Here is a 16,353-nt window from a genome sequence, read left to right on the forward strand (position 1 = left end):
AATTCTTCGGTGCTCAGCTTTCTTCACAGTCCAACTCTCACATCCATACATGACCACAGGAAAAACCATAGCCTTGACTAGATGGACCTTTGTTGGCAAAGTAATGTCTCTGCTTTTGAATACGCTATGTAGGTTGGTCATAACTTTTCTTCCAAGGGGTAAGCGTCTTTTTAATTTCATGGCTGCAGTCACCATCTGCAGTGATTTTGGAGCCCAAAAAGATAAAGTGTGACACTGTTTCCACTGTTTCCCCATCTATTTCCCATGAAGTGATGGGACCAGATGCCATGAAGTGATGGAACCAGATGCCATGATCTTCGTTTTCTGAATCTTGAGCTTTAAGCCAACTTTTTCACTCTCCTCTCTCATCAAGAGGCTTTTTAGTTCCTCTTCACTTTCTGCCATAAGGGTGGTGTCATCTGCATATCTGAGGTTATTGATATTTCTGCCGGCAATCTTGATTCCAGCTTGTGTTTCTGCCAGCTCAGCGTTTCTCATATTGTACTCTGCATAGAAGTTAAATAAGCAGGGTGACAATATACAGTCTTGACGTACTCCTTTTCCTATTTGAAACCAGTCTGTTGTTCCATGTCCAGTTCTAACTGACGCTTCCTGACCTGCATACATCTTTTTCTCTATTGGGTACCAACCTTTTCTACTATTTGAAATATTATATAGAGACTTTTTGAAGAGAGCGTCTGAACATTTTCAGTTTTAGTTTCATATGAGTCTGTAGGTTTATTTTTATGACCAGGGGAAAGTGCTCTGGAGTCACATTTTCAATCTTGTTCCTGATGTGACATATTTTAATACTTTGCAATTTCCATAGAGTAGTGGATATCTGAAAACAGGGCTATTCTGATACCTCACAATTCCCCAAGTGTGTCTGAAAATGTTAAAAAATTGGAATATGTTATGAATGACCCTGAAGATAATGGTTTAAAACTGCAATTTGGTAATTTGAATATGTTTTGGCTTTTATCTTTTGATAGTGATTTTGGTCAACTGGCAGTTGAATTACTGGAACAATCCTTCAGACAAGATGAAACCATGGCTATGAAATTGCTCACTTATGAACTGAAAAATTGGAGTAATTCTACCTGTCTTAAGTTAGCAGTTTCTTCAAGACTTAGACCTTTTGTAGCTCACACGTGTACGCAGATGTTGTTATCTGATATGTGGATGGGAAGGCTGAATATGAGGAAAAATTCCTGGTACAAGGTATACTTTGGAAATAATTTAATATTAAGTGTGTGATTAGATTAAAAGAACAGAGGAATTAGCCCACCAGTATAGTAAAATGTAAGTGCAGTAAGAATTGTTGTGTCGGCATTTTATTGTAAGTGGCATTAAATGGCCTCCTTTTTCCCCCTTCACTCTGAATTCTTTTCAGATGTGGTGTATAATGATTATTTTCCCAGTTTGAGCCAGGTGCATGATTGCAACAAATGGGAATGGGAGTGTTGGCATTTATAGAGCCCTGTGCAGCCATAAAAAAAGTTGCTGTTTTATGAAAAGATTCCTAGATTCTAAAATTCTAGATCCTGGCCCATATCTACTAACTTAATTATGTTACTTTTAATTTTTACTTCACATATATTAGATCTGCTTGGTTTTCATGGTTAAAATTTGGGTAAAATATTAACTGGTACTCTCAGTTTCATTATAGTGAGAGATTTTGCTTTAAGCTTTCCTTTTTGTTGTGTCTTAAATAAGGCACAGAAATATGGAAGGCAGAGATCATGCAAGAAGTTTAATCACAGACCATTATAAGTGGATAATAAATACTAATCATACATTAAAAATAATGGTGAAAGATTAACCTTGATATACAGTTATCATAGAAACCTTGATACACAATTATAATTTCTTTGTGCTTTTAAGATTTTGCGAATAATACATACCAGTTTAGAAATAAACCTTTTTGTTTATAGGATACAACTTGAGTAATTACGTTATGACATGGAACACTTGCAGAGAGATTTAGGGTAAAATTAAGCACATAGCAATTTCATAAGACTTGAATTTTATTTACAACAAAAATGTATTCTCTGAACAAATTGTAATCTGATTCTTTAACGGGACAAGTCTGTATTACTCTTGTAATACTAAAATGATTTGTTATTCTTTAAAGCAATTCAACTTGGGCCTCCATATATAAGTGAAAAGTGAAGTTTTTTTTCCACTATACTACCAGGGGCAAAATGGCTAATTAATAACTAGGATTTTTATAGCTTTTTATTGCTTTATATTATGTTCTTGAAAGTCATTAGTTTTAAAATGTGAACTTATCTGTTTCTAAAATTTTTAGGTCATACTAAGCATTTTAGTTCCACCTGCCATATTAATGTTAGAATATAAAACTAAGGCTGAAATGTCTCATATTCCACAATCTCAAGATGCTCATCAAATGACAATGGATGATAGTGAAAACAACTTTCAAAACATAGCAGAAGAGATTCCCATGGTAAGGAGGGAAAAAAATTTAAAGTAAATGTAAATTTATTGTGAGAAAAGGTACCATAATGTTATTTTTATTTTAGGAAGTATTTAAAGAAATCAGACTATTGGACAAGAATGAAGGGAAGAATGAAATGGAGATACAAATAAAATCAAAAAAGCTTCCAATCACACGAAAGTTTTATGCCTTTTATCATGCACCAATTGTAAAATTCTGGTTTAATACGGTATGGTTTCTTTTTATTGAAGTATAATTGATGTGCAGTAATATGGAAGTTATAAATGTATAATATAGCAATTCACAACATGATCCATTTATAGTTATAAAATTCTGGCTGTATGTCCCATGTTGTACAGCATATGCTTGTAGCATATTTCATTTTTTTGTAGCTTATCTTATCCCTAATAGTTTTTACCTCTTGGTCCCCTACTTTTATGTTGCCCCTCCTCTCTGTTCTCTCTGCCCACTGGTAACCACCAGTTTGTTCTCTACAGCTGTGAGTCTGCTGCTTTATTGTTACATTCACTGGTTTGTTGTATTTTTTGGATCCTGCATATAAGTAATGTCATGCAATTTTTGTTTTTCTGTGTCTGACTTATTTCATTACAAATAATACTAAGTCCATCCATGTTGCTGCAAATGGCAAAATTTTCGTTCTTTTTTATGGCTGAGTAGTATTCCATTGTAAATATTTACTACATCTTTGACCATTCATCTGTTGATAGACACTTAGGTTGATACCATATCTTTGCAGTTGTAAATATGCCTCTGTGAACATGGGGTATATGTATCTTTTTGAATTAGTAACATGATATGGTTTAAAATAGTATGAGAAAAATAGACTTTTTTTAACCACATTAAAAATCATTCAGTTTTATTAATATTAAATTCACACATGGTCTAAGTAAACCTTTAACAATTCACCTATGATCCTCTTATCAAAATATAGATTACAGAAATTCAGAAGAATTCTTGTAATAGACTGATATGAGAATTGTGATTTTTATGGTTTATAGAAAAAAGGCTAGTTATTTAATAAATGTGGATATACAGTAATTTTATAACCTCTTATGGAAGGGTTACCTATATTTTTCTTAGTTTTCGATGAAGATGTATTTGTTTCAAACATGCCAAGTAATATTCATGACTTCTGTTGATTTAGTGAATGTTTATCAGGATTTTAATGAACTACTACCATCTTTTTATCCTTAAAAGCAAATGGACACAGCTACTTAAATTTAGAGTGATTCTCTTTCTTTAGTACAAAGAGTAAGTCCCTGAACACTTAACTAATAGTCATCTATAAGAATGATTTAAATCAACAACAAATGTCATCTCCATTTAGATTTTCAATTATACATTTTACCTTATAGTCTTTAAACATACATGGAGTAGTGAAAATAAATGATTGCCCCCTAATATAGAACCTCTTTTATCTCTGAGGCATCAACAGTCAAACACATGAATTTACATTTACACTAGAAAGAAAGGCATATCATATAATTTGGGAGTTATATTACTTTCAAATAACCTCAAATAATACTAGTATAAAAAAGATACTGATAATAGTTATACTTGGCTCAACATCAATACCAACAATAAGTTGGATCAATATCTGTGATCAGTACAACAAATAAGTTTTACAGGTGCTTCAACTTTAGATTATTTTCTATAATATTCTCATTTAGAGTAGTGCTAGAAAAGTTACTAATTTTAATGCTTTCTACTGTGTTTGCTGATATTTATTTAGATTTGATTTTTGAGTGCTTTTACATTTTTTTTGTCTTTCAAGTTTCTTTCCACTATGAACTCTTTGGCTATTTTCTGAAGTATACACTAAGGACTAATGTCTTTCACCACTTACTATGTTTGTAGGGTTTCTAAGATTTTGAGTGAGGTAACAGCTTTGATTAAAGGCTTTGTCACATTCTCTGCATTTGTACAGTTTTTTCCTACTATGTTTTTTTTCCTACTTTTCTGTGAATTTTGTTATTTTTTGTGAGCCAGTTAAAGGCTTTGCCACATTCTATACATTGGTGAGGTTTCTTCCAGTATGAGTTCTTTGATGCTGAGTAAGATATAGATGCTGATCAAAGACTCTGCAACATTCTGTACTTTCATAAAGCTTCTCTGCAGTATGAATATCTGATGCTGCTTAAGATTTGAGCACTGGGTAAAGTCTTTGCCACATTCTTTACATATGTATGGTTTCTCCCCATTGTGAATTATCTGATGTCTGCTAAGTTTTGAGCACCATATAAAGGCTTTACCACATTCTTTACATTTATAAAGTTTTCCTCTAGTGTGAATTTTCCTGTGTCTACTTAGATTTTTTATAAAGACTTTCCCAGATTTATTATACTTGTAATGTTCCTCTGTAGTATGAATGATTGATTAAAACCTTTATCACATTCGCTACATTTGTAAGCCTTCTCTCCGTATGAATCCTCTTTATGTAGTAATATTGAGCTTTGATAAAAGACATTTTTATATTTATTACTTTTAGAATGCTTTTCTGAAAATTCAGAGCCCTGATGTTTCATAAGATTTGAGTCTTAGTCAAAATTATTATCTGATTTACTGCAAGGATTGCTTGTCATTCCATTATAAATGCTGTTGTAGTTATTGAATAACAGAGCTCTTGCTTAAGATCTTGTACAGCTTATTGCAGTTTAAATTTCCAAGTTGACAGCTTTCATGTTTTCCCAGCAACATTTTTTTGAAACGAATCTTCCACGCCTACTTTTTTGGTCATCAGAACTTGGGTGTCATAATAAGACAAAGCTGGATATATGGGCTGTTGTCTCTATTCTCTTCACATCCTAGAGATCCTTCTTTTGTGCACAAAAGGTAACCACATGTCTGGCTGACAGTAAGACCCAAGGAGACCAGGTCCCAGTAGTTCTCTAACATCATGTTCCTGTGTAATTCTCAGTGATCAAAGTCCAAGCATTCCCACTCCTCTTGAGAGAAATCAGTGGCCACATCCTAAACATCAGCAGTCCCTGAGAAGCTGCCATTTCCTCCTCTTCTTCCTCCTGCTGTGTGCTGTGTTCTCATCAGTATCATATCGAGGAATCACACCAGCATCTTGAGAACACACCTTCCCAGAGGTGTGCACTTTTCCGTCTCTGGCTCCTGTCACACCCACAAGTCAGGCTGTCAAAGCTGACTTTGAAATGCTGAAAAGGCCAGCCTCTCCTGTCTTTTGTCTCAGTAGAGATTCAGGAATTTAGGTTTTGGGGGCTATGAACCAAGCATGGCCCTGCAATAAACCTTTCTCTGCTGCAGATTCTCCTGTTTAGGTATCGTTTGGCTGGGAATGTGGCTGTAGTGGATACCACTCTACCCAGTTGGGGGCACCCTCTCCAGGACTCCTACCTGCTTTGGGGTGGGGCAGTGCATTCTACTCCCAGCTGTTCCCTCCAAGGTGCACCCCTCCCCTGCCCCGAGTGACTGACCACCCAGAATGGAGCCCAGGTCTCCTTGGAACCAACAAAATGTTTTAAAGGATAGGCTTTAAGGGTACCTTTGGTTTAGAGTCCATACTAATCTTGATACAACTTGGATCACTGGAAAGCCATTTTTCAGTTGAGAACTTATGATACACAAATATAATTTCCTTGTGCTTTGGGACTTTATAGATATTACAATTTTAGAAGTAAACTTTTTTACAGTGTTAGTTGATGGTGATACAAGTAATCTAGATCATTCATACAGTTTTATGTTTCGGTGGTATAATAGCTTATTTCTTTAACTGTAGTACACGTTTGGTTATCTGTCACATAATTGGTTTTTTCCTTGCCAGTGGAAAGACAGATTTTACTACCAGCTTACATACATGTCAATAGAGTAATGGATTCTATCTGAGAAACATGAGATTGGTTACTTTTATCCAGGGGCTGAGTGACTAAGTGTTTACTCCTCTTACCAAGAAAAATTTTCAGTTTTTTTTTTTTTTTTTTTAGTTTTTATTTTTTAAATTTTAAAATCTTTAATTCTTACATGCGTTCCCAAACATGAAAATTTTTCAGTTTTTAATTTTGTTGTCATGTTGTGTTTTATTTTCATCGTTGTCAGGCTTTTTTTGAGTTGCCAAAGTAGGCAAATGGTTTTATGCTGAGATGAACATTTGAGAATTTGTTTCTTTGATCATTGCTTTCTCACCCACACACAGGCCCATTAATCTAAGACTAATTCTGTACGTTTCCTTCTCAATATGAAAATTTTTTTGCTTGATCTTGTTCTGGTATTAAAATTACAAATCTGAATTATCTAATATAATCCCCAAATTCTTTCTCCACTAATGGAAATAACAAAGGTTTCATATGTTTGCATTTGTATGAATGACTAAAAGTGGACAATTCATGTGACTATAGGAATTTCTTTTTTTCTTTCTTTACTTGTTGCATTTTACTTCCCTTCCCTGCCATAGCTGAAATCAAATATATGACTTATTTTAAGACTTGTAGAGGCAAGCAAAGTGATGAGAAAATTCTCAGCCACAATTGTTCAGGAGTCAAAGAATTTGGGTTTTCCTCTGAAATGAAATGATTCTTCAGAAGTTATTTTATGTTGTTCCTTATTATCTCCTTATCATTTTTCTTGTTAAGAGTCTGAAAGGTGGATATTCGACTAGGATATTCTTTTACCTAGGAAGAATGTTTTTCATTTTTGTTTCCATTTCTTGGGATTTAGCCTCAGTGACCAGGAGCTAGAAAATACTAGTTGTCTTTCTTAGGAGTACTACTTGGTTGGGAGAAGGAGGAGCTAGGTAGTATGTGTTTCTGAATGATGGTGATGAAATTCTATAGTAAGTTTAAAATGTTATGGTACTTTAGGTATAAGTGAAATTATGTGGACTATACTGAGAACATAAACCTGGTATTATAAAATTCTTCCTGTGGGAAGTACTAAAAAGTTAACTGAAGTCTAGAATAATACATTTATACCTTGGGGGCCATTTATAAATGATTGGTTGATAAATGCAATGTCTGCATGGAAAAAGAGTTACCTCTGAAACTTTTCTAATGATTAAAGCTGGGAGATACTTCACAGGGACTAGTTTAGTCTCTTTTTGTGTGTATGTTTAGAAATTTTCATAGTAAATTACATTTTATAATAAATTTTATTTATATCTTTTTTTTTTTTTTACTAGTTGGCATACTTAGGATTTCTGATGCTTTATACATTTGTGGTTCTTGTACAAATGGAACGATTACCTTCAGTTCAAGAATGGATTGTTATTGCTTATATTTTTACCTATGCTATTGAGAAAGTCCGTGAGGTATGTCTTTAGTTTTTCCTACCAGCAACTTAGTTTGTAATTGGAGGGTGTTTTGTTTGTTTCGCTTATGTGTATGGGTATGTGTAGGTGTTATTCATAATTTCAGTAGGTGATGATATTAAAGTGTAGAATGTTTGGCTTTGCTATTCTAAAAGTGATGACCAAAGAATAGAGATTAGTGTGTTGTTAACTTTGTCCTGATTACAAAGATAGTGATTGTCTCAAAAAGTAGATTTGATTTTTATTTTCTCAACATTCATATTTATGATCTTTGCCACTCTCAAAGAATTTTAAATATACTAGCCAATCAGGTAGGTAAATTATAAGCAGTTTCTTATTTTACAGTCCTCTAAAGTATCTTGTGGACTTCCCAGGTGGCTCAGTGGTAAAGAATTCTTCTGCCAGTGTGGAGTTGGGAAGATTCCCTGGAGTAGGAAATGGTAGCCTACTCAAGTATGCTTGCCTGGAAAATTCCCTGGACAGAGGAGACTGGTGGGCTACACAGCCCATGGAGTCACAAAGAGTCAGTCTGAGTGACAGCAAAGTGTACTATATTGCCCATTGAATTGTCATTTAGATTTAGATCCCTGTGTCTATCAGTTTTCAATGTAAAATTGTAAATTTTCTAATACCCTGACTTTGGGGGAAAAAAAGTTTTAAAAATCTTTCTACAATTTTCTGTTTAAACTGATACCTACATATATGTTGTTTTATAACACACTTATTTAAATACATCAGAATTATTTCATGTCTTTGTGCTTTACATTTAGAGAATATGTGAAATTGCAAAAATAGAAGGCATTGTACTTCTCTCTCACTTAAGTGTTGTAGGACTTTATCTTATTAAATAACTTACTATGCATTTTAAATTCCTTTGAGTGCCATGGCCACTCTATTTATGAAATCTATTGTTTTACTAATATGTTTTAAGAAATGAAGTTGTTAAATGGTAAAAGCAAGTTGCAAATAATTAGTTTAAATGTATATTCATAAAACAGCTCTGCAAGAATTCATTAGATAATAATAAAAGTGGTTGCTTCTAGTGGGAAGGGGAGTCAGTTGACTAGGGGAGAAGAATGGGAGACTTTTCAATATTTATGATTCACTATGATTTTGAAGCTGTAAATGTATTACCATTTCCCACATAAATTTTTTTTTTTTTAATTTTACATCAAAGAGAAGAGCTAAGTATAGCAATTTAAACCATTGAGTTGTTTACTTTCTGCACATAAGGCACTTTTGGAAGATTCTGCTTGAATGTCCTGGTGTTGTTTCAGTGAAAAATAAAACAACTTTTCAAAAGTATCTCACATTCCAAGCCTAGGGATCTTTGTTCTAATCCAGAATTTACAGTGTCTTAATTGGATGATCTTGGTTGAACAGGTTATTTTTGGGTCTTTTTCCCCCCATACACAGAAAATGAGGATAAGAACTATGTCTCTGATGTCTTACTGAATTGTTTTGGTGATCAAATACCAAGACAGTCAAAAATACTTTGAAATATTAAAAGATATATAAAATTTTATTGTGCTATTATAATTGAATTCTGTTTTAATAGGAAGAAATTGATTGTTATTATTTTTTAACCTTTAGATTTTTATGTCTGAAGCTGGAAAAATAAGCCAGAAGATTAAAGTGTGGTTTAGTGATTACTTCAATATCAGTGATACAATTGCCATAATTTCTTTCTTCATTGGATTTGGACTAAGATTTGGAGCAAAATGGAACTTTGAGAATGCATATGATAATCATGTTTTTGTGGCTGGAAGATTAATTTACTGTCTTAACATAATATTTTGGTATGTGCGTTTGCTAGATTTTCTAGCTGTAAATCAACAGGCAGGACCTTATGTAATGATGATTGGAAAAATGGTAAGTTGAGAGGTGTCTGATAATACTTGTGGGTTTATTGGTATTTTTTCTTAGAATCATAAAAATGTTACTAATACAATTTTACTTGAATCAGAGAATAGATAGTTCATGTTTATTTGCCTTGTATTCGAAATAAACCATTTCTTAGGATGTTAACTTTTGAAGAAACTGTTTAATAGGATAAGGTTATGAAATTGTATTTGTCTTAACTTGAAATACTTTAATTTTTAAATGCTACTTTTAAATGTTAGGACTATTTGAAAAAAATAGAAATTTGCCAGGTCTAATCTATGAATTTCTTTTCATCTTTACTGCCACCACACTAATCCAATCTGCCATCATCTGGTACCAGCAATAGTCTAGTAATCTGTTTACTCATAAGCACTCTGGCCTGTCGTCCTTCTCATTCTTAAAAAAATGTTTTTTTCATGATTTTCCGTTAATCCTAGAATCAGTGTACTTAATGAAATGCATAAGCCCTGCGCAGTTTGATTGTTGGTTTCCTTCCTTTCTTCCTCTCTCTCTCCCTTCCTTCCCTCCCTTTAAATTTTGAAATAATTACAGATTTTCATGCAGTTGTAAGAAATAAGAGCAATTCTGTGTACTCTTTACTTAGTTTCCATCAGTAGTAACATCTCTTTGCTTTCTTTCTGAACCTTACCCTTACCATTTTTGACCTCTTGCATGTGCTCTAGTCACACATGCCTTTGTCATTTTTTTTTTAGCAGAGCCCCTACCAGAGAACCAAGAATAGCTCTTTTTTTTTTTTTCCTGTGTAAAATGGTCATCCTCATTTACACTCATATCCTTAGGTTTTTTGAGTAATTAGTTTTATTCTTCAGATCTTGACTCTTAACATGATTTTTTTTCAGGGAGAATTTTTTGTCTTTTTCAACTGAATGAAGTTTATTATCTGTATAATTTTATGGCACCCATGTTCTTCCCTTCAGAATATTTATCTGTGTCTAACTTTATTTTAAACTACATTTTTATTGGATTATTTACATTCTCCTCTAGACTTTCAAATTCATTGGAGTAGGAACTTTGGTGTTGGTTACCTTTTCATCTATAGTGCTTATAACAGTCCTTGTCACATAGTAGAATCTCCTTACTAAATATTTGTTGTTTGGATGGATAAAGCCATTTCAAGTAGGAAACAATGTAAAAATAATGAACATTAATTGTACTTTAAAAAGTTGGTTCTTCAGATTTTTTTCTCTGATTTTTATATCCTTAACAGATTATGCATTTAAAAAACAGTAAAAATTCAACAAGTAGTTTTTAATGTTTATTATATTCTCACTGCTATGCAAGACAGTGCAAAGGTATTAGGATATTGTCCCTGAACTTTGTGAAATCACATTTTTCTTTTTTGACTTTATGAGTCCTGTCATTTTTAACAGTTATATAATCTAGCTTGAGGAACCTGTCCTACATAAGGGATTTTAGGAAATATGAGATATTAGTAAACTATCAATGTTGCTGATTGATTAAGTTAATAAGTAAGAGATATAGGGATTCATGGAAAGAAAAAAGTCTGTAGAGGTTTTTCTTATAAAGCAATGAAATGTGAACTAATCTTCGAAAGCTTGAGATAGATGGGAGTAAAAAGGAGCAGCCTGTCTGGAACTTCTTTTATGATCAGGTACAGTTTGTTAGCACACTGGATAGAAGAGAGGGCGTAGCTTCAAGTATATAGAATGTTGAAAAGTAGGACTTTAGAGAAGAAAAATACAAGGAAACCACCGAAGAATTTTTCCCCTAAATTTTTATTTTTCTTTACTATAAAAGAAGTACGGTGATACTTTTTTGTCTTTCCTTATCATTTTGGAGTTACTTTTCAGTGTGTGGATGTTGAAAGCAGGTAAGTCAGGTTGTTTGTTATGATGATTTTTAACTAGAGGGTCAGTCTGAAAAAGTCTTGGAAGGATTTATCACGTGCGACTCCAACTCGCCACACTAATCTTGTCCCTTATTAATGTACTTTGTAAGATAATGGTCACTAAACAAATACTGTCATGGTTTAATATCTTTAGATAACTCTTTCTTCCTCTCTTTACTGATCCAGACTATTTTTAAAATTTATAACCAGAACGTCTAATCTTTTCCTGATATAATATGCCCACTATTTTGCTCTTTCTCATAGGCTTAACCAACTTGCAGATTGTTTTTTAAATATAGATGTCAGATTTAATGTGCAATTTTTATGCATTGAACTGAAAAAATCTAAAATGTATTGGGCCTACTCCTGCCATAAATAGCTTTCAGACAGACTTTGTTATGCTCTGTTGCTTTTGTGAAAGTAACTTCTTTCCTTGTTCTAAAATTACTTTCAAAATTTTAGCAAAAGCAGACAGACTACCCTCCAGAGATGTTCAATGTTAACAATTTGATGTAAACCTTTCCATTCTTCAAGACATATATAGGGAAGAAAAGACATGTATATGAATACATGTGTTTATTTGTGTTATATTTCACAAATGGGCTTATGTATTATGCTTTTTCTCAATTCTTTTAAAATATCTACCCCCTTTATAAAAATCTGTTCCTAGAATTTTTGAAACCTTTTTCCTTAATCTTGGAAGATTGGTCTTCTAAATTAATCTTCTAAGTAACCCTTCTAAGTAATCCAGTACAGGATTACCTGCATTGCTTTGCATTATGAAAACAAATTTTTTACTGTTTTTGAATATAGAGTTTTATTATTATATTTGCTTTTTCACACTACAGTTTTTCCCTCTAGAAGAGTGTATCCAGCTCTCCCCAGTTAAAAATTACTAGTTTACTATTTGTCACATTAAAAGAGTACTCACTATTCATCATTTTGCATTATTTCATGAAGTAGTGGTATTTCCAGGAAAAGTAGGGGAATTAAGATTGTCAAATAGGCTTTACATGAAAAGGTATGAAGTCCGAAGACCTCTGAATCATCAGCCAATACACCTTATATAATTTAGAATATTTCAGGTTTGGGTTTTGATTTAGGCATTTTCTTTAGTTACAGATATATATTTAGATATCAAATTATAGCAACTGCCATGAATAATGATTTGATGAATTATTTGCCTTTTAAAATCTTTTATCCCAAGATTTTGTTTCTTGAAAGCATACATTCTCTTAGTAGTGCTCTTAAATGGTCAACTAAGATATTATTTAACTATTTTATAAGTAAAAAAACTGAATCTTGGGAGAGTATGTAAAGATTCTTTGATTGCAAATTACAGGGACTCTGACTTAATTTTAAAAGGAGATTTATTAGCAGATCTAACAGTTTTAAAGCTAAAGGATCAAGACTAAATGATTATATTTAAGTAAATGTTTTATAATTCCTCCATCTATTCTAGATTTACTGTCCTCTTTACTTTTCACAGTCTCACCTTCCATTTCTAGTTTCACTGTATACTTGTTCAAAACATATATGAAAATGTTATAATAACTTACTTTAGGTTAAATTATTACTACAATTATTGTTAGTTCATAGTAGATTAAAATACAGATTTATTATACATGTAGTCTTTTGAATGGGATTTTCCCCTTAGATTATTTTCTGTGGATGAATATTACTACATATTGCTAGAGTGAGACTACATTCACTTTTTTATATGTAGGTGCTAAATACATGTACACATAAGTGGATAAAAATTAAAGTTTTCTTATTGCATTACACTTAATTATTTGAATTCCTGAGTAATGATGTCAGAATTCACATTGTGATTTAGCAATAAAAATTGTTTTTTAATGATTTATTATGTGATAGCTCAGTTAGGCTCTTTTTAATTTTGTTGAAACTAAATAGTTGCAAACCATCTGGCTAGCAGAAGGGTTTGTTAACCAGTTATGGGGATCAGTTCTTTTTAGACACACATACTGATAATTCAGTTTGTTGTTATATTTACCTCTTAGAAGGTTTCACAGCCCAGGAGACAAGGCACCATGGTAGGGTTCAGTACATTGGAAGAACATTCACGGAAATTGATTCCTTGTGTCTGCCCATTATGTCTGTATTTCTTTAAAAGGCTTAATGGACATGAGATAGGCAGACTCCGGTTTCAGCCAGTGTTATGGTTTAATATATAGATGATGCCTATGACTTGCTTGATGTCACAGATCAGTTTTTATATAATTTCCTTTATGTTTAGGCTTATATGGTGATGAGATTTCCCAAATGCTACTGCTAGGAATAAAAAGAAACTCAAAGATTCAAATTATCTTTTGGAATGTTAGAAACTTTTTTAAGATGAAGAATTATCTGTGTGTATAAATCCCCATGTATTCTAAGTGTCTTCATTTTTTTAACAGGTGGCCAATATGTTCTACATTGTAGTGATTATGGCTCTTGTATTACTTAGTTTTGGTGTTCCCAGAAAGGCAATACTTTATCCTCGTGAAGCACCATCTTGGACTCTTGCTAAAGATATAGTTTTTCATCCATACTGGATGATTTTTGGTGAAGTTTATGCCTATGAAATTGATGGTAAGGATTTAACGTATACGAATTAATCTTATGTTAAAGTCAAAATTGCATTTTAGTAATACTGTGTATTTTCACAAATTAAGGTGTTACAACCTTAGCCTTCCCACAATATATTAGTTAATCTCAGAAGAAACATAAACATTAATTGAAAAAAGTATTTTAGATTTTTTCTTTTTAGTTACAAATAATGGAATTTAGCCTAAACTGGCTTATACAATAAGGACATATATTAACTCACATAACAAAAAGTGCTAGAGTGTCTTTGTGATGGGTAAACTGATAGCTAAGGACACCTGTTCTTTTTCATCCCAGTGCTCTGTAATCAGTGTCTGATTCAAAAAGGGTTTCCTTTACAATTTTAAGACTATCTCATTAGCAGCAGGAGGAAAGAGACACTGTTTTCCGTAGTTCTCTCCAAGGGAAAATGTTCCATTTCCAAGATGCTCCCTATTGAACCTGTATTTTTACCTCATTAGCTCAAATTGGCTTCAGGTTACCTATGTCTAAACAAGGCAAGCATAATGGAATTGATTAGTTGATTGTATCAATATATACTATTGAATTTTAAAATTCACCTTTCAGTACATTCTCTGCATAAGGTTATTCTGTTGTTTTAAAGAGGCAAGTGGGCGTTAGGAAGCATTACTATGAATAAAGATAGTGAAAGTGATGAAATTCCAGCTGAGCTATTTCAAATCCTAAAAGATGATGCTGTTAAAGTACTGCACTCAAAAAAAATAAAAAATAAAGTACTGCACTCAATATGCCAGCCAATTTGGAAAACTCAGCAGTGGCCACAAGACTGAAGAAGATCAGTTTTCATTCCAGTCCCAAAGAAAGTTCAAAATACCACACAGTTGCACTTATGTCATGCTTGCAAAGTAATGTTCAAATCCTTCAAGCTAGGTTTCAACAGTATGTGAACCAAGAACTTGGAGATGTACAAGCTGCATTTAGAAAAGGCAGAGAAACTAGAGATCAAATTGCCAACATCTGTTGGGTCATAGAAAAAGCAACAGAATTCCAGAAAAACGTCTTGTTTCATTGACTATGCTAAAGCCTTTGACTCTGTGGATCACAACAAAATGGAAAATTCTTAAAGAGATGGGAATACCAGACCACCTTACCTGCCCCTGAGAAATCTGTATGCAGGTCAAGAAGCAACAGTTAGAACTGGACATGGAACAATGGACTGGTTCAAGATTAGGAAAGGAATACATCAAGGCTGTATATTGTCACCCAGCTTATTTAACTTATATGCAGAGTACATCATGTGAAATGCTGGGCTGGATGAAGCACAGGCTGGAATCAAGATTGCCGGGAGAAATATCAATAACCTCAGATATGGAGATGATACCACCCTAATGACAGAAAGCTAAGAGGAACTAAAGAACCTCTTTATGAGAGTGAAAGAGAAGAATGAAAAAGCTGGCTTAATACCCAACATTCAAAAAACTAAGATCAGGGTATCTGGTCCCATCACTTCATGGCAAAATACATGGGGAAACAATGGAAACAGTGACAGATTTTGTTTTCTTGGGCTCTAAAATCTCTGCAGATGGTGACTGCAGCCATGAAATTAAAAGATGCTTGCTTCTTGAAAGAAAAGCTATAATGAAGCTAGACAGCAAATTGAAAAGCAGAGACATCACTTTGCAGACAAAGGTTAAAGGTCCATGTAGTTAAAGCTATCGTTTTTCCAGTACTGATGTACAGGTATGAGAGTTGGACCCTAAGGAAGGCTGAACGCTGAAGAATTGATGCTTTCAAATTGCGATGTTGGAGAAGACTCTTGAGAGCCCCTTGGCCAGCAAGGAGATCGACCAGTCAATTCTAAAGGAAATCAACCCTGAATATTCATTGAAAGGAGTGGTGCAACTCCGGGAGGTAGTGAAGGTCAGGGAAGCCTGGCATGCCGCAGTCCATGGTTTTGAAAGAGTAGAACACAACTGAGCAGCTGAATGAGAAGACAACTTGAGAACATAGATGATAATGCAAACTTTGAGGGATGTTCTTCTGACCTCTGCATTGAGTTACAGAATCTTATTTTTGTTAGTTTGCTTGTGTCTCTTCCATCTTAATTTACTCCTCCCTCTTCCTATTCCTGTGTTGCTCTTTACCCACCTATTTATAGGTGATTGGAACAGGGAATGGTAACATAGTGGTCACCAGTTGTTACCAGATGTTGATTAAAACAGGTTTTACCAGCCTGGTAAAATTTTATGTTTAATGGTTTCCTTTTCGGTTTCTTTTCCAGGT

At 33.4% G+C, this 16,353-nt stretch overlaps 1 protein-coding gene across 1 annotated transcript in view; it reads left to right on the top strand.

Moving 5' to 3' along the window:
• Nucleotides 1-16,353, top strand: part of TRPM7 (transient receptor potential cation channel subfamily M member 7) — a gene marked incomplete at its 5' end in the record, with an annotated part of 91,028 nt that overhangs the window by 40,561 nt on the left and 34,114 nt on the right. The window contains 6 exon segments of the mRNA NM_001093785.2: nucleotides 993-1,221; nucleotides 2,312-2,467; nucleotides 2,544-2,687; nucleotides 7,620-7,748; nucleotides 9,342-9,620; nucleotides 13,920-14,094. Coding sequence (NP_001087254.2) covers nucleotides 993-1,221; nucleotides 2,312-2,467; nucleotides 2,544-2,687; nucleotides 7,620-7,748; nucleotides 9,342-9,620; nucleotides 13,920-14,094 — 1,112 coding nt within the window.

Source organism: Ovis aries, chromosome 7 (genome assembly GCF_016772045.2).
Source record: "Ovis aries strain OAR_USU_Benz2616 breed Rambouillet chromosome 7, ARS-UI_Ramb_v3.0, whole genome shotgun sequence".
NCBI classification, from domain to species: domain Eukaryota; kingdom Metazoa; phylum Chordata; class Mammalia; order Artiodactyla; family Bovidae; genus Ovis; species Ovis aries.